A 24,599-nucleotide genomic window follows, 5' to 3' on the forward strand; every position below is an offset into this window, starting at 1 on the left:
TTACTTTACATATAACAGTAGCTTGGTTGTATAATATATATATATATAGACTTATAGAGACACCTTCTAAAAAACGTTAAAATGTATTACTGGCACATGAAGCCTTAAATTAGAGTGTATAAATGAAGACTGGGCACATCACTTCTGAAAGGTTGCCGACCCCGGTCATAAGTCATGTGCTCCAGCCCCCTAATCATTTTTGTTGCCCTCTGCTGGACTCTTTCCAATTTTTCCACATCCTTTTTGTAGTGTGGGGCCCAAAACTGGACACAGTATTCCAGATGAGGTCTCACCAATGCCAAAAAGAGGGGAATGATCACATCCCTCGATCTGCTGGCAATACTCCCACTTATACAGCCCAAAATGCCGTTAGCCTTCTTGGCAACAAGGGCACACTATTGACTCATATCCAGCTTCTCATCTACTGTAACCCCTAGGTCCTTTTATGCAAGTTCACGGGCAATAAAGAAAAATTAACGGAAGCCCGTGACCTGTGACTTTTACTAAAAATATGAGTGAAAAAATCTTAGCCTTACTCATGAGTGACAGAAACCAGAAGATTGCTGCTTCTTCAGCATGCTCCCAAGTTACCTGAACTCATCTATTATCTGCCAGATATCCCACAATGCAGTGTCATTAGTGCCAATATGACCCAACACCAATGGATCTTTGCCTATCAACTTCAGAAATCTATCCAATCTTAGAGTGATGTCTCATGTCTTTGTTCCAGGAAGGCAGCATACTGTCCTGTTCTCTGCCTGTTCCTTGTAGAACGTTCTTTCTATTCATGTAAGCATTGAATCCCCAACAAGGATCATCTGTCTTCCATGAACAGTTGGACAACTATTTGTGGACAAGCTTGCTTTTCTTACAGGTCGGGCTGAGCTGCCATCCACAGGGATGTCCCATACATTTCTCCATTGCCTTGGACCATCTGTATCTTGAAAGGTATCTTCCACACTTTCCACATTGAGGACCTGGTATCGATAGCAAACTTCTAGCTGTATGGAATTCCTCCGGTGCTCTTCTCTCTGGTAGTTATAGCCTGCTCATCCTCGTCTGTCTCCACCCGTGAAGAATGCTGACATGATCACTTGCCTCTGGTGGTTATGAACTACCAGATGTCTTATCTAATTTTCTCTCTTTCAAACTTTTTGGTGGCCAGCAACTTTCTTCTTTGATCCTGGGGCACTGATGTTTCCTGAACCAGGCTGCCTAGAAACTCCTCAGCTCCTCTAATTCTTAGAAGCATCTACTTCCCCCTCCAATCCAGAATTTTTTCCTCTAGCACAGCCACTAACTTACTCTCCATGCATAGGAAGTCCCTTCTGATCTCAGGAAGGAAAAAAAACATGGCACATCTGTTTCAAGTCATGATCACTGTTTCATAGCTCACAATCCTGAAATCACATGTAGAGCTGAACTTTGAAGGAGAGTCTCTCTAAAGTGACCTCAAAACTCTTCTGATAGTTGCCTCTGTTTGTCTCTCTGAAGTTGACCCAGCAAATGACTTTTTATACCAAGTCTCTTTGTTTAGCTCAGCTCAGTTCTGCTCCTCACCACCAAGGAGAGATTAACCACTCAGAAAGGTCAAACAGTGGGGCTGAACAAAGTTCCAAGGGTCAGAGCCTCATGGCTTTACCAAGGCACCAACACACAGATCTGTCTCAGCTTCTTATTCAGGGGCAGCTATGCAGACAACCCACAGACTGACCAAATGCGCCACTCACATCAAGTCCCATTACCTTCAAGTATGGAGTCTGCAGCTACACCCTCTGAAACTCTCCTCTTAGCAGCATCTGTTAAAACTCATATTTCAGGGCTTAAGCCAATATCTACGTAAAGGGTTTGGAGGAGACATAAGAACTGCAAGCTGGATCAGACCTCAGGTCCAGCTATCTAGTCCAGTATCCTGTCTCCTACAGTGGCCAGTACCAGATGATCCAGATACTTAAGAGTAGGATATAAAAAAGACACAGTAGGCAGATATGAGATAGTCAGCTCCCCACATTAGGTCTCATCTTGATCTCTAATAGTTGGAGATTAGTTAAAGATCTGAATCAAGTGTCTGGAGTGGCTCACAGCCGTGAGTGCCAACCTCAGGGCAGACTGTTAAGATGCAGGGCACAAGACCCTAATTGTTTGTGTGTTCCATAATTATATTTCACCAACCAAGTATCAGGTGTGAACTCCTCAAGCACTATAACAATCTTAACATGGAGTTACAAACAGTTCCCTTGGTTTACTTCAGTCTATCTTGCCACTGAAGCAAACTTTCCTTTTTGACAGATAGTCCCCGATACCAAAAAGCACAATAACATTCAGGTTACTCCCAGTCTCAAAGGACCAGTCACTTACTCCAGTCAAGTGCATAGCAGACCTCTCACCAAAGACAACACTTGTAGCCAATGCTGTAATAAACTAACTAAATACTTATTAATTAGGGGGAAAACCAAAAAAGGGTTATTTACAAGGTTAAAGCAAGTTAACTAACACACACACAAATGAGCTACAGTCTTAGGTTCCAAAAAGTAATAGAAGCTGCTGTAAAGTGCAAGCTTTATACATCCTTTAGGGCTAACCAAAGCTAAGCAGCTTGGAGATCCTTTGTTTATGCTTAGAAATGTCACCCTCTCCAAATTCCAGGCAGCATAGTGATATAGCTCCTTCTGGTCAAGGATTTTTATTCCCTTTCCCCAGAGTTCAAACTGTGATGGGATGAGGGTTGTGCACATCCCCTCTTCACGCGGGGAGAGCAACAAAGTATTTTTCCACTGATGTTTCACAATGGTTTGTCTGTTGTCTATAGGTCTTCTTTTGCTGGGCAGGAAGTGACACCTCTTATGGTAAACTAGAATTTCACACTTGGTAATGCTGCTCTGCTGACTGGGGGGCTTCCAGTTTCACAGCAAACACTTTTATAGTTACAAAGCACACACTTAAATATTACCTTATAACGTGGGATACAGCTATTATAAGTGAGATTAATGCAGGCAGCAACTCACTAGCATTTCATAAAGTCCAAACAGTAAGCACAGTCTTATAAACTTAGTATCTATTTTAACAATGCTAACACACAGGGGAGCCAGACTGATTTCCAACTATGCATGTGTCAGTGTCATGAGCTGCAACCTGGTCTGCCAGTGTCACAATCTTAAACACATGATTTAACATAGCTTCCAAGATATTTTATTAACAAGCTTGGAAGGACAACTATCTTTTGACAGCACGCATACCAGAGCTGGAGAGAGTATCCATTAATGCCATCATACGATAGTAATAACACCTCACTTACTTCTAGTCAATACACTCTTCTATTCATCATACCCTTGTTTATACATCAAAATATTGCATGTTGACACATAAGGCCTAAAGCTTAAGCATATATTACAACTACACTAAAGAACTCCCATAAAGCCTTGCAAGTAACCTTGAGAGAGAGAGACTCACACACTGTGGAAATTTACTAGTTTGATTGTTTTAAAGTAAAAGAACATAATATACTCTCATAACCTATTTTAAGTTGTTTTTCTACTATGCTAAAAACCACAAGGGATAAGTGTTGTAGGTGAATAAAAGTTCCAGCAGCAAAAGGGCAAAATGAAGTAGTTAGCAAAAACATGTTTTCTGCTTATATTCAGTTGTATTGGTCAAAGTTGTTTTCATGGAAATATAATGCACAACAGAATGTTTAAACCATAGTTCTTCTTTGCTAGTGATTGGATAATAAGTTACATAGTTAGTTGTAAAATGTATAAAAAAACCTACAGTTTGCAAACCAAATCAGACCAGAGCAAATGGACAGGCTTGGTAATCCTAGTTTGGTAAGTTTTGCCTTTCAGTGTGCCTACTTACACATTTTTGACTTCACAGACCAAGTTGAGCTGGCTATTCAACAATTTATCATTCAGTGCATAAATGAAAGCTTATACAGATTGGCTCTCTTAGGTGCCTCATCAAAATGGGAGGACATGATAATTATCCACCTGACCACTAACTCATTTTCTGAGTCACTGCTTTCCAAAATATGGGCCCAGCCCCCAATTCCTGTAAGAGTGATCTTCATTATTGGTTCCTAGATATATGACCTTGCATTTAGCTGTATAAAAAACACGTTGTTCAGGTGAATCCAGATTAACCAAGCAATCCAGATCACTCAGTAGAACTGACCTGTCAATCCTTCTTTACCAGCATTTTTTTATTTTCTTCTGGGACATTCTAATCTATTAGAGTTCTTTGAAGGGGTCAACAAACATGTGGACAAGGGGATCCAGTGGACATAGTGTACTTAGATTTCCAGAAAGTCTTTGACAAGGTCCCTCACCAAAGGCTCTTATGTAAATTAAGCTGTCATGGGATAAAAGGGAAGGTCCTTTCATGCATTGAGAACTGGTTAAAAGACAGGGAACAAAGGGTAGAAATTAATGGTAAATTCTCAAAATGGAGAGGGGTAACTAGTGGTGTTCCCCAAGGGTCAGTCCTCGGACCAATCCTATTCAACTTATTCATAAATGATCTGGAGAAAGGGTTAAACAGTGAGGTGGCAAAGTTTGCAGATGATACTAAACTGCTCAAGATAGTTAAGACCAAAGCAGACTGTGAAGAACTTCAAAAAGATCTCACAAAACTAAGTGACTGGGCAACAAAATGGCAAATGAAATTTAATGTGGATAAATGTAAAGTAATGCACATTGGAAAAAATAATCCCAACTATACATACATATGATGGGGGCTAATTTAGCTATAAGAAGTCAGGAAAAAGATCTTGGAGTCATTGTGGATAGTTCTCTGAAGATGTCCATGCAGTGTGCAGAGGCAGTCAAAAAGCAAACAGGATGTTAGGAATCATTAAAAAGGGGACAGAGAATAAGACTGAGAATATATTATTGCCCTTATATAAATCAATGGTACGCCCACATCTCAAACACTGCATACAGATGTGGTCTCCTCATCTCAAAAAAGATATACTGGCACTAGAAAAGGTTCAGAAAAGGGCAACTAAAATGATTAGGGGTTTGGAGAGGGTCCCATATGAAGAAAGATTTAAGAGGCTAGGACTCTTCAGCTTGGAAAAGAGGAGACTGAGGGGGGATACGATAGAGGTATATAAAAATCATGAGTGATGTGGAGAAAGTGGATAAGGAAAAGTTATTTACTTATTCCCATAATACAAGAATTAGAGGTCACCAAATGAAATTAATAGGGAGCAGATTTAAAACAAATAAAAGGAAGTTTTTCACGCAGCGCACAGTCAACTTGTGGAACTCCTTACCTGAGGAGGTTGTGAAGGCTAGGACTATACAGCGTTTAAAAGAGAACTGGATAAATTAGTGGTGGTGAAGTCCAAAAATGGCTATTAGCCAGGATGGGTAAGGAATGGTGTCCCTAGCCTCTGTTTGTCAGAGGGTGGAGATGGATGGCAAGAGAGAGATCACTTGATCATTGTCTGTTAGGTTCACTCTCTCTGGGGCACCTGGCACTGGCCACTGTCGGTAGACAGATACTGGGCTAGATGGACCTTTGGTCTGACCCGGTACGGCTGTTCTTATGTTATGTTCTTATTGTGATGCTATGTACAAACCCCACACTGGGCAACAAGGGGTTAAGGGGTCATTTTGGGCTCACCCAGCCTTGCCCCAACACACCTACAACAAATGCTCCATCAGCTGGAGGAATTAAAAGGCAGGGAATTAACTCATTTGGGAGGCAGAGCTGGAGGTTAGCAGACCTGCAGCCCACTGCTCCTGCAGAGCAGAGCAGAGGGAAGCCTAAGTGTCTGACACAGCTGCCCAAAAGGGCCCTTCCTGAGTGAAGAGAGGAACCACTCCAAAGACAACTAGCAAGGGAAGTATCCTCTCGACGTTGGACTTTGGTATCCCCCTTTACTTATTGTGGTTTGGTTCCCCACCATAGGAAAGCCTTGGACCAAGCTGACCCTGAGGGGATGGACAAGAGGAAGAAGCTCAGGGAAGACAGTCTTAAGCAGCTTTGATTGCCAGACTACTGGTAGCCCAAAGGGCTCTGGGTTGGAGTCCAGTGGAGTAGGAGGGCTCAGGCTCCCTTCCCCACAACCCCCTTGGCAGTCAGGAGTGGCAGCCATGACCATTAGGCCACACTTCCCAAGAGAGGTCTGTTACAAATTGGTGGAGAATGTAGGAAACACCCCATCCCTGAGAAAAGGGGAAACTGACTGACCTCGGCAGCCAATCCACCTGAATGTAGAATACCATAGGCTCGTAGGCCATCAGAGATGGAGTCAGAATGGTTGCTGAAATGGATGACTGAGAACCAGCAGCAGCAGGCAGAGCAACAGCAACAGATCCTGCAGCAAATGGCTGCCCAGCAACAGCAACTTGTTCAGGACTTAGGAGCCCAGAAACAGGAACAGCAGCAAAGGTTAGTACAAGTTGTGGCGTTAATGAAGCCCTAAGGGTCCCCCGGAACTTCTCCATTGGGGGGCCTGGGACCAAGCCCAGGAACCCCACCAGTACCCATGAAGCTCACAAAGATGGGCCCTGAGGATGATCCCGAGATTTTTCTGATGACATTTGAGCAAGTGGCGACAGCTGCCTAATGGCCCCTCACCAGCACAGCCCGTAAACCAAGGACTGGATGCAGAGACCACCCAAGACTACCCTCAAGTCAGAGTGGCCATCTTGGACTACCTCAACATTACCGAGGAAACCTTCTGCCAGAGGTTCCACAGGGAGAGGTACCTTCCAAGGGTTCAACCCCAGGTTGTCACCCAGAAACTGCGAGATCTATGTTGGAGGTGACTAAAGCCAGAAGGGCGGCCTGGAGTAGAGCTGGCCAAACTCATCCTGGTGGAGCAGTTTGACCAAATCCTCCCAAACAGGGGCTGGGACTAGGTGCTCAGACATCGACCAGAGTCACTTACCTGTGCTGTGTGACTGATGGAAAACTATCTGGCAGCTGAGACAGCTCTAACTCCTGCATTTGAGCCATTGCTTGACATCAGAGATATCCCTCGACAGAAGGGGGAAGCCAACCAGGGAAGACAGAAGCTACACAGAGTGCTGCAGCCTATCAGGGGCCCAGCCAGCCCTCAAGCCCAAGGCTGGGAACCCAGGAGAAACCCCAGTCCCTCCAACCTCGGCCCAAACATACAACCTGGGATCCCTAAGCGACTTCCCCACCCATAAGCCAGGAAGGGTGAGGGGACCAAGCATCTGGGGGAAGACATCCCGAGAGGCCCAGTTCCCAACCAGCAGTCCTGGGGCTAAACATGGGGGCCTGTTTCTCCTGTGGGCATCAGGGACACCATTATCAGGAATGCCCCTATATGGAGTGCAACTCTGGGCAAGTATGGATGCTAGAGAGCTGCGCCTGGAAGCGCACCCCAGCAAAGGTAACAGTTCCTGTACAAATAAATGGGACCGAGGTAGTAGGTCTAGGCCTAAACTCTGTGTGAGCAAACTCTGGTCTGGGATGACCTGGTCCCCTACCCTGAAGCCCCCAGGAAGACCATCTTCCTGCAGTGCATTTATAGGGATATTAAACCCTATCCCAGTGCCCTAGGTAGAGGTCGCCACAGGGGAGAATACTAAGTCTCCCTCATAGTAGGACTAGCCTCAACCCTAGCCTACCACATTATCTTGGGTCAGGATTGGGAACACTTCTCTGACATATTGAGGGGATGTAGACCTGCTCCCAGGAACCCGGAGGAAGCGCCCAAGGGAACCAGAGTAGGCAGGGAACCCCAGCACGTGACACTGGCTGGAGTAGATTAGGAGCAGGACCCCAGGGCAGGGGGTTCCAGCCAAGAGGAAGTGCTGCCAGAAGATCCTCCTAATGAGGAGACATTACAAACCTCACTCTAGGAAGGGGACCTCCTGACCCAAGAGACTGATTTCATGAAGGACCAGAGGGAAGATGAGACCTTGAGCCATGCATATGAACAACTTCCAGTGGTTAAAAGTGAGGTTGTAGATCCCCACCGGGCTGCGCAATACCCTCAAAGTCCATCGGATGGGAAAAATTCGGTCACAACTCCTCATCCCTCGGTCGCATTGATGAGAAGTCATGCGATTGGCCTATGCCATCTCCTCTGCAGGTCACCTTGGACAGAAGAAAACTTTGGCCCAGATCTTAGACCACTTCTTCTGACTTGGCATACATCAAGAAGTTAAAAACTTCTGCAACTCTTGCCTTGAACACTAGCTAGTTGAGCCAAAAGGTGGGGTGAAAGCCCCTCTCATCATCAATGTCCCCTTCAAATGCATTGGTATAGACCTTGTTGGCCCCCTGGAAAAAAGTGCCGCCCGATACAAACACCTATTGGTGATAGTCGATTATGCTACTCGCTATCCTGAGGCAATCCCACTATATAACACCAATGCAAAGACTATTGCCATGGAACTACTGAAAGTCTTTGCTCAAGTAAGCATTCCCAAGGAGATTCTCACCGACCAAGACACAAACTTCATGTCCTGCTTGATGAAACAAGTCTGTGTCAGTTCATCATCTGCAAATGGATGGCCTGGTTGAACACTTCAACTGAACCCTGAAGTAGATGCTAAAAACCTTTACGTCAGAAGACCTGTGTCATTGGAATCAACTGATCCCCCTTCCTGTTTGCCATTCAGGAATTCTCACAAACCCCCTTGGCAGTCAGGAGTTGCAGCCGTGACCACTAGGCCATGCTCCCCAAGAAAGGACCATTACAGTCATTGATAAAAATATTGAATAGCATTGGGCCAAGAAGAGATTCTTAGGGAACTCCACTAGAAATGCCAGCACAGAATGGTGATTCTCCATTTATAATTACTTTTCTGAGATCTATCAGTCACCCAGTACTTAACCCATCTAGTGTGCTTTCTTCATTTTGTGTATTGCTTTTTTTAATATCAGAATACGGAGTAGTCCAAAGTCACTTCTCCCTTACAGAAATCTAAATATGTCAATAGAACTGCCTTTGCCAATGAAACTTGTAATCTCATTAAAAAACATGTTTGTTTGACACATGTCAAACCATGTGGACTGGCATTAATTACACTGCCATCCTTTAAATCTTTAGTGACTGCATCTTCTATCAGCTTTTCCATTATTTGACCCAGGATCAATGTCAAGCTAAGTGGCCTATAATTACCTAGACCATCCTCTTTATACCTTTAAATACTAAACCTCTTGAACTTTCCCAGCATTCCACGGATTTGTTGTCCAGTTCTGGTGTCCTCACTTAATTAAAAAAAAAAAAAAAAAAGAGGCTGACAAATTCAACTGCGGTCAGAAAATACTACAAGAATGAGTAGAGGTCTGGAAAACTGTCTTAAGCCTGGTCTACACTACAGAGTTAGGTCAAATTTAAGCATGTTAGGTCGATTTAAAAATGAATGCATCCACACAACCAACCCCGTTCTGTCGACCTAAAGGGCTCTTAAAATCGACTGCTGTACTCCTTCCCAGAAAGGGGAGTAGCGCTAAAATTGACTTTGCTAGGTCGAATTTGGGGTAGCGTGGCTGCAAATCGATGGTATTGAGCTCCGGGAGCTATCCCAGAGTGCTCCATTGTGACCGCTCTGGACAGCACTTTGAACTCCGATGCACTAGCCAGGTACACAGGAAAAGCCCCAGGAACTTTTGAATTTCATTTCCTGTTTGGTCAGCATGGTGAACTCAGCAGCACAGGTGACCCTGCAGTACCCCTAGAATCGTAGAGTGTAGAATGTTTCTATGCTCCCCCTATCATCTCTGTCCCTGAGATTATTACAGATTAGAAGGCAAAAAAACGCACTCACAATGACATGTTTTCCGAGCTCATGCAGTCCTCCCATACTGATAGGGCACAGCTAAATGCATGGAGGCATTCAGTGACAGAGGACAGCAAAGAATTAAGTGAGCGCAAAGAGCGGAGGCAGGACGCGATGCTGAGGCTAATAGGGGAGTGAATGGACATGATCAAGCGTCTGTTGGAGCTGCAGGAAAGCCAGCAAAAGCACAGACCCTCACTGCATCCACTGTATAACCGCCTACCCTCCTCCCCATGTTCCATAGCCTCCTCAGCCAGATGCCCAAGAATGCACAGGGGGGAAGGAAAGGGAGGCTCTGGGCACCCAGCCACTCCACTCCAGAGGACGGCCCAAGCAACAGAAGGCTGTCATTCAAACAGTTTGATTTGTAGTGTGGCTACAATAAGCAATGTGGCCTTGTCCTTACCTCCTCCCCCACCCTACCCTGGCTACCTTGTCCGTTATCTTTTTTTTTTTTTAAATTAATAAAGAAAGAATGGTTTCAAAACAATGGTTACTTTATTCTGAAGGGGGGAGAGTGGTTGGCATACAGAGAATTAAAATCAACAAAGGGGGCAGGTTTGCATCAAGGAGAAACACACGCAACTGTCACACTGAAGCCCGGCCAGTCGTGAAACTGATTTCAAAGCCTCTCTGATGTGTAGCGCACCTTGCTGTGCTCTTCTAATCATCCTGGTGTCTGGCGCGAAACGATTGTCTGCTGTTGCTTTCACGGAGGAGAGGTGACTGACGACATGTACCCAAAACCACCTGTGTGATGGAGTAGGGGCTGTCTGTGTGGGGAATGGGAGAGCAGGGGAGGACTTTAGGGGATGGACGATACCAGAGCCTGTAACCTGAGCTAGGTAAGGGAGGGGAAAGGTCAACACCTTTGCCCGGGAAGGAGGAAAAGGAAGGGAGTGGCAGGAGGGAAGCAGTTTTGAGTTTGGGTTTGGGGCTGTGTGCGCGGAATTCAGGGTATCCTAGCTAGGATCCAAGCACCCTGAAAGCCCAGAAGGACTCGATGGAGGGGTCCTGACTATGCCTGCAAGCTCTGCTGTAACCTGTGTTCCTGTTGTCCAATAAACCTTCTGTTTTACTGGCTGGCTAAAAGTCACTGTGGGTCCCAGGAAGAGGGGTGCAGGGCCGGACTCCCCCACACTCTGTGACAACTGGTGGCAGCGGCAGGAAGCGCCGTCCATGGGGTGCAGTAAGTGACTGGGGAGCAGTAAAACGAAGGGGTGGTTAATCCCTGGGGAGTGTGTGCCCAGTGAGAAGGACTTTGCAGTAACAGGGTCCCCCAGGGGATTGCAGTGAGCGGTCCCAGGGACAGCGGAGTCGGCAGCTCGACCCTGGCAAAAAGGTGGTGACCTCAAGAAGGGCTGGTGCACTAGGGGTCCCCCTGGAAACCGTGGGGAGCGGCGAGCACCCCGACCTGTGAGTGGCCAGCAGGAAGATGTATGCCAAGCGGCGCAAGTGTGACCTGCTGCAGCTGTGCAAGCAGAGGGGGCTGCGCACGGGGAGGCTCACCAAGGACCAGCTGATTGCCCAGCTGGAGCAGGGAGACTGCATGAATGAACGGAGCCCTGTCTCTGAGGGAAGCAGCCTGGCAGATGCAGCGCAGGCACCAGTGTCTGTCCCCGCTGGGAGTGGTCAGCCAGCGGACGAGGGCTTCCCAAGACTCCCCCTTCCTAGGCCTAGGGGAAGGGCGGGGAGGAGCCCAGTGAATACCGAGGGCACCATGACCCTCCCGGCCAGCAGGGGATCCTGCCAGCGAAGCTCACCCCACAGCAGGGGATCCTCCTGGTGACGCTTGGCATCCGTGGAGCAGATGCAGCTGGAATATGAAAGGGAGCTGAGACGGAAGGAGCTCGAGTTAAAGAGGCAAGAGCTGGAGGAGAAGGCGAAACAGCGTAAACATGAGGAGAACCAGCGCCAGGGTGAGCGGGAGGAGGAGAACCAGCATAAACATGAGGAGAACCAGCGCCAGCGTGAGCTGGAGGAGAAGGAGAAACAGCGTAAACATGAGCTGGACCTGGCCCGGCTGAGGAGCAGTGAGTCCCCGGCTGCGGTGAGTGAGGGGGGACCCAAGCCTACAAAGAGCTTCGATAAGCACTTGCTGCCCCGGCGTAAGGAGGGGGAGAACATAGATACCTTCCTGACGGCCTTTGAGAATGCCTGCGAGCTGCACAGGGTTGACCCTGCAGACAGGATCGCAGTTCTCACCCCCTTACTGGACTCCATAGCCGTGGAGGTGTACAGCCGACTGAAAGGAGTGGAGGCAGGGGACTACGAACTGTTCAAACAGGCCCTGCTCCGCGAGTTTGAGCTGACTCCTGAGATGTACTGGAAAAAGTTCCGGAGCCAGCATAAAACCCGTGAGGTCACATACCTACAACTGGTCAACCGGGCGCAGGGGTATGCCTGCAAGTGGACAGCTGGGACCCAAACTAAAGAGGACCTGCTTGACCTATTCATACTGGAGCACCTGTATGAGCAGTGCCCGTCTGACCTGAGGCTGTGGCTGAGGGACCAGAAGCCAGAGAACCCGCAGCACGCAGGCCAGCTGGCCGACCAATTTGTGGACAGTCGGGCAGGGGATGGCAGGGAGGAGTCTCGAAGGAGCAGGCCTGCCTCAACGCAAAGAGAGAGAGTCATCTTGGGACCTCCCAGCGGGGGCCTATGGAGAACCCCCTCAAAAGGGGAACATCCAGCGTTAGGTCCCTCCGACCCACTCAAGGGGACCCTGCTATCACTGTGGCCAACGAGGCCACATATGGGCCCAGTGACCCAAGCTCAGGGACAGACCAAGTAGACCCAACCCGCAGAGGGTGGACTCCGTAAAAACCCAATTGGAGGAGGGGCTACATTCCCAGGAAAGTGGGGCTGGCAACATACCACCTGTGAAGGAGGGAGGAGGTCCCCAGATCAGCTCCTCTGGGGGGCTGGATGCTCCAGGCTCCGGGTTTTTGGTTTACCGGGTGGGCGCAGGGCTGCCCCTCCAGAAAGAGTGCCTTGTTTCCCTGGAGGTAGATGGGAGGGAGGTCACTGGGTACTGGGACACGGGCGCAGAGGTGACGCTTGCCCGGCCTGAGGTGGTGGCCTCAGATCAGATGGTGCCCGACACCTACCTGACCCTGATGGGCATGGGCAGGACCCCATTCAAGGTGCCCGTGGCGAGAGTACATCTGAAGTGGGAGACCGAGGGCCCCAAGGACATGGTGGTATATCCACATTTGCCCACGGACGTGTTAATGGGAGGAGACCTCGAGGACTGGCCTAGTAACACCCAGAGTGCCCTGGTCATGACTCGTAGTCAGAGTCGGCAAAGGGCACTGCACCCCGACAACGGGGAAGGTACTCAGCCCGAGGTGCAGGACCCTAACCTGGGGGGCGGGGAACACCCAGGGGCACAGCTCAGAGAGGCTGCGGCCTCAGACCCAGCCAGCAAGAGAGCCGGTCCCCATCCCTGTCCCAGCTGCTGAGTTCCAGGCTGAGTTGCAGAAAGATCCCTCCTTGCGTAAGCCTAGGGACCAGGCTGATCTTAGTGCGGTACAGACCATGAGGAGAGGGTGCAAGGAGAGGTTCCTGTGGGAGAAGGGGTTCCTGTACCGAGAATGGGCTCCCCCAGGGGAAGTAGAGTCATGGGGGATCAGGAGGCAGCTGGTGGTTCCCCAGAAGTTTCGCCACAAGCTGCTGTACCTGGCCCATGACATCCCTCTCGCAGGGCACCAGGGAATCCGGCGCACCAGGCAGAGGCTGCTACAGAACTTTTACTGGCCTGGGGTCTTTACCCAGATCCAACAGTACTGCCAATCCTGTGACCCCAGCCAGAGGGTGGGGAAGGCCTGGGACAAGAGGAAAGCGGCTTTGAGGCCTTTACCCATCATAGAAGAACCTTTCCAGAAGGTGGCCATGGACATAGTGGGACCTCTCAGCAAGACGACTCGGTTAGGGAAGAAATACATCCTGGTGGTGGTGGATTTTGCCACTCGCTACCACGAGGTAGTGGCCTTGTCCTCTATCGAAGCAGACACAGTGGCAGATGCAAGGCTGACAATTTTCAGCCGGGTGGGTTTCCCCAAGGAGGTCTTAACGGATCAGGGGTCCAACTTCATGTCAGCCCTGCTCCGGTACTTATGGCAGAAATGTGGGGTCCAGCACAACTGGGCCTCAGCGTATCACCGCCAGTCCAATGAGCTGGGGGAAAGGTTCAACGGGACACTGAAGATTATGCTAAAAACATTTATGAACCAGCACCCGCAGGATTGGGACAAGTACTTACCTCACTTGCTGTTCGCGTACAGGGAGGTACCCCAGGAATCTACTGGGTTTTCACCTTTCGAACTGTTGTATGGAAGGCGGGTAAAGGGGCCCCTAGACCTGATGAGGGATGAATGGGAGGGGAAGGCCACTCCCGAGGGAGAATCAGTGGTGGAGTATGTCCTGACCTTCCGGGAAAGACTGGCCGAGCTCATGGGCCTGGCCAGGGAGAATCTGGCCCGAGCCCAGAGGAAGCAGAAGGTCTGGTATGACCGCACAGCACGGGGCCCGTGCCTTCGCCACCGGGGATCAGGCGATGGTTCTCATCCCCATGAGGAGAAACAAGCTCCAGGCCGCCTGGGAAGGGCCCTTCAAAGTTATCAAGCAACTGAATGAGGTAAACTATGTGGTGGAGCTGTCAAACCGGGCACATCACCATCGGGTGTATCATGTGAACATGATGAAACCATACTATGACAGGGGGAATGTGGTGTTGGCCGTGTGTGGACATTGGGAGGGACAGGGAGATGACCCTTTTGTGGATCTATTCCCTGGGACAAAAGCTGGTTCCCCCATGGAGGCGATTCCTCCCTCTGATCAGCTGACCCTGGCCCAGCACGCTGAGATCAGAGGGGTGCTGCATCTATACCGACAGCTGTTTTCCAATCAGTCTGGACGCACTAATTTGACTGTCCACAGGGTGGATACCGGGTCACATCCCCCTGTAAGATGCTCCCCTTTTCGGGTCACTGGTAAAACTGCCCAGGATCTTGAAAGAGAGGTCAGGGACATGCTGGCTTTGGGGGTGATCCAGCAGTCTTCTAGCTCTTGGGCCTCGCCAGTGATGCTGGTCCCCAAGAAGGATGGGTCAATCCGGTTCTGTGTGGACTTTCGAAAGCTCAGTGCCATCACCGTATCTGATGCCTACCCCATGCCCAGGCCTGACGAGCTCCTAGACAAGCTGGGAGGTGCTCAGTACCTCACCACCATGGATCTTACCAAGAGCTACTGGCAAGTGCCGCTGGACGCAGATGCCAGGCTGAAATCGGCCTTTATCACCCCTCTGAGGCTCTACGAGTTTCTGACCCTGCCCTTCCGCCTCAAGGGAGCGCCGGCCACCTTCCAGCGCCGGGTGGATCAGCTACTGAGGGGGATGGAGAGTTTTGCCGTGGCGTATATTGACGACATCTGCGTCTTCAGCCAGACCTGGGAGGACCACATATCCCAGGTTAAACAAGTCCTGGACCGACTCCGAAAGGCTGGGTTAACCATAAAGGCTGAGAAGTGCAAGGTGGGGATGGCTGAAGTATCTTACCTGGGCCATCGGGTGGGGAGCGGCTGCCTGAGCCGGAACCAGCCAAGGTGGAGGTGATCAGAAACTGGCCTGCTCCCCAAACCAAAAAGCAGGTCCAGGCCTTTATTGGGATGGCGGGGTACTATCGAAGGTTCGTGCCCCACTTTAGTGCCATAGCCGGCCCCATCACTGAACTGTGCAAAAAGGGGAAGCCAGACAAGGTGATCTGGACCGAGCAGTGCCAGGAGGCTTTCCGGGCGCTGAAGGAGGCTCTGGTTAGTGGCCCAGTTCTGGCAAACCCAGATTTTGACAAACCCTTTATGGTGTTCACCGACACCTCAGACACGGGACTGGGGGCGGTGTTAATGCAGAAGGATGAAAAGGGGGAGAGACACCCCATCGTGAACCTGAGCAAGAAGCTGCTACCCTGGGAGCAAAACTACGCGGCCATCGAGAAGGAATTCCTGGCCATGGTGTGGGCCCTTAAGAAGCTAGAGCCATATCTCTTTGGGCGACACTTCACCGTGTACACCGACCACTCTCCCCTGACCTGGCTGCACCAGATGAAAGGAGCCAACGCCAAGCTCCTGAGGTGGAGCCTGCTCCTCCAGGACTATGACATGGATGTGGTCCATGTGAAGGGAAGTGCCAACCTGATAGCGGACGCGTTGTCCCAGAGAGGGGGCCCTGAACTTCCCCAGGTCACTGGGCAGAGTGACCTCGCTCAGTTCAGTCTCGAAAGGGGGAGAGATGTGATGGAGGAGGGGCTGTCTGTGTGGGGAATGGGAGAGCAGGGGAGGACTTTAGGGGATGGACGATACCGGAGCCTGTATCCTGAGCTAGGTAAGGGAGGGGAAAGGTCAACACCTTTGCCCGGGAAGGAGGACAAAGGAAAGGAGTGGCAGGAGGGAAGCAGTTTTGAGTTTGGGTTTGGGGCTGTGTGGGCAGAATTCAGGGTATCCTAGCTAGGATCCAAGCACCCTGAAAGCCCAGAAGGACTCGATGGAGGGGTCCTGATTGTGCCTGCAAGCTCTGCTGTAACCTGTGTTCCTGTTGTCCAATAAACCTTCTGTTTTACTGGCTGGTCGAGAGTCACTGTGGGTCCCAGGAAGAGGGGTGCAGGGCCGGACTCCCCCACACTCCGTGACAACCTGCGACAATGTTTTTGTCCCATCAGGCACTGGGAGCTTAACCCAGAATTCCAATGGGCAGCGGAGACTGTGGGAACAGTGGGATAGCTACCCACAGTGCACCGCTCCATAAGTCAATGCTAGCCATGGTAGCAAGGACACACTCTGCCAACTTAATGTGCATAGTGCGCACATATGCAATCGACTATATAAAACTGATATCTAAAACTCAACTTCTATAGAATCAACATAATTTTGTAGTGTAGACATACCCTTAGAGTTAGATATTACAGAAGCTCAGTGAATTTAGTTTATCCAAGAAAAGATTAAGAGGTGACTTGTTCACAGTCTATAAATATCCACATGGAAAGAAGGGCTGTAATCTAGCAGACAAAAGCATAACAAGATCCAACAGCTGGAAGCTAAATCTAGACAAATTCAGGCTAAAAAGAAGATGCACATTTTTACTGGTAACAATAATTGACCATTGGAAAAATATATCTACAGATGTCATGGATTCTTCATCACCTGAAGTTTTAAAACTAGGATAGGACTATGTGTCTTATAGCACAGGCCAGAGAATTTCACCAATGATTCCTGCATATCTTTGAGAAAATCTGCTCTAGGCTCAACCAGAAGTTATGAGCTGGATGCAGGAATCACTTGGTGAAACTCTCTGGTCTGTGCTATGCAGATGATCAGACTAGATGTACACAATGGTTCTAACCATACCTGGTTTTCCCAACTGAAAGAAAAAACTGAAGCTCAAATCAAATCTGCACACAGCAGAAACAAAGAAATATTCAGTTTCCTGCTAAGTATGTATGAAATTACACTCTGAGGAAACAATACAATCTGAAATGAAATAGAAAACGTAAAATTATGTAAAAACACCAAGAGGAAGTGCTGTATTGTTGTGATTCAGAGCTTACCTCTTCCCAGCATGTTAGCTCTCTGTCCTGTAGGCCAATCGTCCACATATCATTTAACCTAGATTATAGGAAAACAATATCAAATTTAAGTTTCTTTAGGTTGGTTATTTTTAGTTTGTGGCGTTGTAATGAACAAAGACATCAGTCAGCTGTGACAACACTCTAAACTTCAGAAGCATTCCCCATTCTCAAATGCAGCAGGAATTCCTTAGCCTAGAGGCTGTTGTTTTAGCCAGTGCCACAAAAGCTGCTAATAGACTCAAGATTTTAGCACCTTCCAGGATCATCACATGTAAACCCAGAACAATATTACAGCACCAGTCTTGTTGCTTTTGTGCTACAATGAACTTCATAACAGTTTTGCTGAGAGGATTTGGGCTGCTAACCCTGTGAGATTTTAGCTGAAGTCCTCCTTTTTACTGTTCTGCTCCCTCCTTCCTTTCCATCCCCCACTGGCAACTCCAGACCCTGACCACAGGGATTAGTGATGTGGCAGAACCCTACCTTAAGGACAATTTAGATGAAGAACCCACTACCCCATCACTCCATTGGCGTGCCCAAATCTGACTATGCTGCTCTCTATACCAGTAAGCCCCAGCCTCTCAAGAATGTTCCCTTCCCTGATGTTTGTCTGCCTAGGGACTCATGTTCCTCAGTGAGATGCTGATAACATGGTCACATTAAGATGTTAGAGAGCCCTCATTCCAGGTTCTTTTGCCCAGTCAATCTTCTTGCAGCCATCCTGAAGACTCCTGGGAATAGGTCTCCTACCTAAGAATTGAGTAACTCCTCAAAATGATCTGTTCTTCTCATCACCTCACCCAGAAAAAAGGCTCCCATTAGAGTTAAGAAAGCCTCCAGAGACACCTCCTCCTTTACCTGACTCATCTCTCGGGGACTCTGATTCAGTACCTCACTCCAGGTTTTCAAATAAGTTATATTTAGTTATAAGTAGGGCTGTCCTCTCAAAGGCCAGAAGGTATGCCTCTACATCATCCTCCCACATCATTTTCTGCAGCCAATGGCTGGCCCGAATGAACTGCGTCCTATCATGGCCATGGTTCAGCTCTGTAAGGGTCTTTACCTGGTTTACCAGTTCTCGCAACATAGCTTGGTCTTGAGAAGCCTGGTCCATCAGCAGGCGATTAGTCTCTTGCTGCAGCTGCACTGCCTCCTGTTGGGCAGCTGCCTGGACACGGGTAGCCTCCTGCTGGGCGCCGCAGCCCGCACTAAGTCTTCCATTGTGGTGAAAAAAATAAACCCTCTACCTTTTTTTTTTTTAAATCACCCTCCTTCTCCTGCCGCGCTGTGCACACCAAGATCCCACTCCTCACACCAGTTGTGACAAAATTCCTCCTCTACCTTGGTGGGTCCTGCGCTTATTGGCAGATTTGCTCACCTCAGTGATCTCCCCCACAGTCTGGGTCAACTCCTCCTGTGTCTGATCAGGAGTTGGGAGGTTTGGGGAGAACCCGGGTCCACCCTCTACTCCGGGTTCCAACCCAGGGCCCTATGGATTTGCAGCTGTCTATAATGCCTCTTGTAACAGCTGTGTAACAGCTACATCTCCTGGGCTACTTCCCCAAGGCCTCCTCCAAACACCTTCTTTATCCTCACCACAGGACCTTCCTCCTGGTGTCTGATAACGCTTGTGCTCCTTGGTCCTCCAGCAGCACACCCTCTCACTCTCAGCTCCTTGTGTCTCTTGCTCCCAGCTCCTCACACGCACTTCCTCTCCTCTGGTTCCTCCCCATCTGACTGGAGAGAGCTCCTTTTAAAACCCAGGTGCCCCGATTAGCCTGCCTTGATTGGCTGCAGGTGTTCTAATCAGCCTGTCTGCCTTAATTGGTTCTAGCAAGTTCCTGACTACTCTAGTGCAGACCCTGCTCTGGTCACTCAGGGAACAGAAAACTACTCACCCAGTGACCAGTATATTTGCCCTCTACCAGATTCTTGCACCCCACTGGCCTGGGTCTGTCACAAAAGATATAAATAAGTTCATCAGTAAGGTAAATAAGGGCTGGAGATTCAGATGGGGAAAACCGAAGGTTCTGACTCTTCCGCTAAAGCTCTCACTAAGAAAAATCAGAACAACAGGGTGCTTACTTTGCCAATCCTCAATTCCTTAGAAGAGACAGTGGCTGCTGAATGGCTTAGTGACAACAAAAAGATCTGTTCTTATTCTGAGCTGTACCAAATCATTAAGGAAAAGCATAGTACCTTTGATTGGATCCCTAAGGGTATGTCTAACTGCAGTTAACCATTTGTGGCTGGCTTGTGTCAGCTGACTCAGGCTCGCAGGACTGTAAAATTGTGGTGTAGACATTCGGGCTCGGGCTGGAGCCTTTCCCTCTTTGGGGGGACTCGGAGCTTGGACAAGCCCAAGTCAGCTAATATGGGCAAGCCATAGGGGTTTAACTGCTATGTCTACACTGCAATGTAAGCCCAGGATTATGGGATTCAAGTCAGATGACGCTGGGTTGGAGAATCCAGGGCTTGAACATTTACACTGATTGTTAACCCTACGTTAAGAATTTTCAAACCTGAGCTCAAGCCTAGGGTTCTGGAGTCCACACTACGGCATGCAGACTCAAGTGAAACCAATCATATCCCAGACTTAAAATCACAGAATCATAGAAGATTCCTAGTGCCCTTCCAAAATGTGGCTGCTCTAGCCTTTGACCTTGGTGCACTGTGGGAAAACTTGACTGCCCACCCTTCACATTACAAGAAGTTTGAACAGCTGGTCAACACATCCTGATGAGGTGTCATTTTGGTCTGTGTGCTCCCAACTGCAGGAGCCAGAAACATGGAGGAGGCACCTTCTGAAGAAATTCTCTTGGCTGCACTTCACGCTTATGTCAGGAAATGGGCAGTGCTTCCATGAGACACTGGAGGACATTTTGATGGTATTTTCTGACCCACCAGAGGCACCAGACAGAGCTTATGTTGGAGCAGCAGAAGGAGGACGCAGACATTGGCGTGATGTTGCTCATGACACTAATAACAGCCATTGATAATCCCTATGTAAATCAGCACTTCTGAAGCAGGACTATATGCACAGACTACTGGGATCACATTGTCTTGCAGACCTGGAATGAGCAGCAGCAAGTCCAGAACTTTTGCACAAAGAAAGCTACATTTCTGGAACTTTGTGAGCAGCTTGCCCCAACCCTCCAGCATAAAGACACACACATGACATCAGTCATCTCAGTCCAGAAGCAGATTGCTATACCTACCTGGAAGTTGGCTACCTCAGACTACTACAGGTCCATTGCCAACCAGTTTTGGTGTTGGAAAGTCAACTGTGAGTAAAGTGGTTGCAGAGGTTTCTGAGGCAATCAGGTATGTGGTTTATTCCACGGTGGCAGGCATAAAAGATACTCCTGAAGTAACTGCCGGCTTTGAGAGAATGAGGTTTCCAAACTGCACCTGGGCCACTGATGGACTCATGTACTCACAGTTTGCTCTCCTCAAGGAGCACGAGCAGTCCATAAACTGTAATACTCTATAGTTATGCAGGCCCTCGTGGAACACAGATTTATGAATGTCAATGTAGGTTGCACTGGGAAAGTTCATGATGACAGGTTTTTTTTGCCAATCGGAGGTCTACATTCATGGACAGGCTGGGACACTATTCCCACCAAATGACAGTGTCATAAATGGAGTTACTACTCTCACAGTTATTCTGGGGGGCCCTGCATACCCTCCTTTGCTTTGGCTTACGAACCTGTATCCAGATTTAAGAGATTCTGGAAAAAGACAGTTTAATTACACTCTTAGTGGGTGTAGAATGGTTGTTTTTGGCAGACTGAAATCCCGTTGGAGACGTTTACAGACCCATTTGGATGCCATATCACTGTGGCCTGTTGGAGGCATAGGTGAGTCATTTACCACTGAATGGACTTATGACAGTGAGTAGTCACTGAATTGCTACAGTCAGCCAGAAAGTGCACCCACTACAGCTAGAGCTGGATGCACCTGGGCAACAGAAGCCCAGGATGCTTTGTACTCTCACTTTTATGGAGGTGCATGGGCCAATGGCAGAGGGAAAATAGCACCTTCGTGCATATTCCTGGGGGCGGGGTAGGGATGGGGCTCATTGATTTGGGGAGGGAGGGTTTCAGAGCTTGGGGAGGTGTAAGGGGTTTATTGCCATGCAACGTATTTATGCATGACATAACCACTTGTGAAATGGTGGGAGGGGGGTTCACAGTATGGACTGGTGTAAGGAAGTGATTATAGAATCACAGAATATCAGAGTTGGAAGGGACCTCAGGAGGTCATCTAGACCAACTCCCTGGCTCAATGCAGGACCAATCCCCAACTAAATCATCCCAGCCAGGGCTTTGTCAAGCCTGACCTTAAAAACCTCTAAGGAAGGAGATTCCAGCACCTCCCTAGATAACCCATTCCAGTGCTTCACCACCCTCCTAGTGAAAAAGCTTTTCCTAATATCCAATCTAAACCTCCCCCACTGCAACTTGAGACTATTACTGCTTGTTCTGTCATGTGGTACCAGCCCAAGATCAATAAAAGACGGTTACTCACCTTGTAACTGTTGTTCTTCGAGATGTGTTGCTCACATCCATTCCAGTTAGGTGTGCGCGCCGCGCGTGCACGTTCGTCGGAAACTTTTTACCCTAGCAACTCCAGTGGGCCGGCAGGTCGCCCCCTGGAGTGGCGCCGCCATGGCGCCCAATATATATCCCTGCCGGCCCGCCCGCTCCTCAGTTCCTTCTTGCCGGCTACTCCGACAGTGGGGAAGGAGGGCGGGTGTGGAATGGATGTGAGCAACACATCTCGAAGAACAACAGTTACAAGGTGAGTAACCGTCTTTTCTTCTTCGAGTGATTGCTCACATCCATTCCAGTTAGGTGACTCCCAAGCCATACCTAGGCGGTGGGGTCGGAGCGAGAAGTCGCGGCATGGAGCACTGCAGTTCCGAAGGCCGCATCCTCTCTCGACTGCTGTACCAGGGCGTAGTGCGAAGCAAAGGTGTGGACCGATGACCAGGTCGCTGCCCGACAGATTTCCTGGATGGGCACACGGGCAAGGAAAGCCAGCGACGACGCCTGCGCCCTGGTAGAATGCGCAGTCACACGGCCCGTAGGGACCTGGGCCAAGTCATAACAGGTCCTGATACAGGACGTAACCCACGAGGATAACCTCTGGGAGGAGATAGGAAGCCCTTTCATACGGTCCGCTACCGCCACGAAAAGCTGGGGGGATTTGCGGAAGGGTTTGGTCCTCTCTATGTAGAACGCGAGAGCTCTACGGACATCCAGCGAGTGGAGCTGCTGCTCCCTGCCTGAGGAGTGAGGTTTTGGGAAAAAAACCGGGAGGAAAATCTCTTGGTTGACGTGGAAGGCTGAGACCACCTTGGGTAGAAAGGCAGGGTGTGGTCTAAGCTGTACCTTGTCTTTGTGGAAGACCGTATATGGGGGGTCTACCACAAGGGCTCGGAGTTCCGACACCCGTCTAGCTGAGGTGATAGCTACTAGAAAGGCAGCCTTCCAAGAGAGGTAAAGCAGGGAGCAAGTAGCTAACGGCTCAAAGGGGGGCCCCATGAGCCGGGACAACACCAGGTTAAGATCCCAGGTTGGAGCAGGGGGACGGACGTTAGGGAATAACCGTTCCAGCCCTTTAAGAAATCTCGACACCATCGGGTGAGAAAAGACGGAGCGACCGTCCGCACCCGGGTGAAAGGTGGAGATAGCTGCCAGATGGACTCGCAACGACGATAAGGCCAGACCACGTTCTTTGAGGGACCAAACATAGTCTAAGATTTCGGATACCGAAACTTCCCTAGGGCGGAGATTTCTCTCTACGCACCAACAGGAGAAGCGTTTCCATTTTGCCGAATATGTGGCTCTTGTGGACGGTTTCCTGCTGCTCAAGAGCACCTCTCTCACAGGCGTGGAGCAGCGCAGCTCGGAACCAGTTAGCCACGCAGGAGCCACGCCGCTAGGTGCAGCGACTGCAGGTCTGGGTGACAGAGAGACCCGTGGTCCTGGGTAATCAGGTCCGGATGAAGGGGCAGGGGAACCGGGTCGGCTACGGCCAAGTCTAGCAGCATGGTGTACCAGTGCTGTCTGGGCCATGCCGGGGCCACCATGATCACACGAGCCCTGTCTCTGCGCACCTTCAGGAGGACCTTGTGAACCAGAGGGAACGGAGGAAACGCATAGTACAGGTGGGTCGACCACTGGATGAGGAAGGCATCCGCTATCGACCCCGGCTCCCTGCCCTGAAAGGAGCAGAACGCTTGGCACTTCCTGTTCCCCTTGGACGCAAAGAGGTCCACCCGGGGATAACCCCACCTCCGGAAAATGGAGAGAGCGACGTCCGGGCGAAGGGACCACTCGTGTGACAGGAAGGATCTGCTCAATCGATCCGCCAGCGTGTTCCGTACTCCGGGAAGGAAGGAAGCCCTGAGGTAAATGGAGTGGGCTACGCAAAAGTCCCAGAGTCGTATCGCCTCGAGGCACAGGGAGGAGGACCTGGTGCCGCCCTGCTTGTTGATATAATACATGGTTGTCGTGTTGTCCGTGAACACGGCTACACAACGACCCTGAAGCTGATGACAAAACGTTTGGCAAGCAAGGCGGACCGCTCTCAACTCCCTCATGTTGATGTGTAGCCCCACCTCCTCCTGGGACCATAGGCCCTGCGTCCGCAGGGTCCCCAGGTGGGCCCCCCAGCCTAGATCTGAGGCATCCGTTGTCAGGGATACCGAGGGCTGAGACGGGTGAAAGGGAAGACCCGCACACAATACGGACTGGTCCAACCACCAGCCGAGGGAATCTAAGACCTTCTGGGGGACTGTGATTAACATGTCTAGCGGTTGCCTTGGCCTGTAATGACTGATAAGCCACAGCTGGAGAGGCCTCATGCGGAGCCGAGCGTAGTCGGTCACAAAAGTGCACGCCGCCATGTGGCCTAACAGGGTTAGACATGTCCTCACTGACGTCAACGGGGCTGACCGCAAGCGTTGAACGATCGCCGCCATGGTCTGGAACCGCTGCCGAGGCAGCGAGGCCCTGCCCACAGTGGCGTCCAGGACGGCCCCGATAAATTCCACCTTCTGAGTGGGCCTCAGGGTGGACTTGTCTGTGTTTATCAAGAGGCCCAGACTCGCAAACATGCCGGTGATCACGCGGACATGGCTGTACACCTGCTGTTCCGACGTGCCCCGAATCAACCAATCGTCCAGATAAGGGAACACGTG

General features: G+C 49.7%; 1 protein-coding gene across 12 annotated transcripts in view; it reads right to left on the reverse strand.

The window, feature by feature from the left end:
- LZTR1 (leucine zipper like transcription regulator 1) overlaps positions 1-24,599 on the reverse strand; it is a 277,591-nt gene that overhangs the window by 170,091 nt on the left and 82,901 nt on the right. For all 12 annotated transcript variants that reach the window (XR_004000204.1, XM_030561051.1, XM_030561054.1 and 9 more), the window contains one exon: positions 17,369-17,426. Coding sequence is in view for 11 of the 12 variants with exons in the window: in XM_030561051.1 (XP_030416911.1) it covers positions 17,369-17,426 (58 nt within the window). In the remaining variant the exon portion in view is untranslated. The remainder of the gene's footprint in view (positions 1-17,368; positions 17,427-24,599) is intronic.

The sequence above is a fragment of the Gopherus evgoodei genome, chromosome 4, assembly GCF_007399415.2.
Source record: "Gopherus evgoodei ecotype Sinaloan lineage chromosome 4, rGopEvg1_v1.p, whole genome shotgun sequence".
Lineage (NCBI taxonomy): Eukaryota > Metazoa > Chordata > Testudines > Testudinidae > Gopherus > Gopherus evgoodei.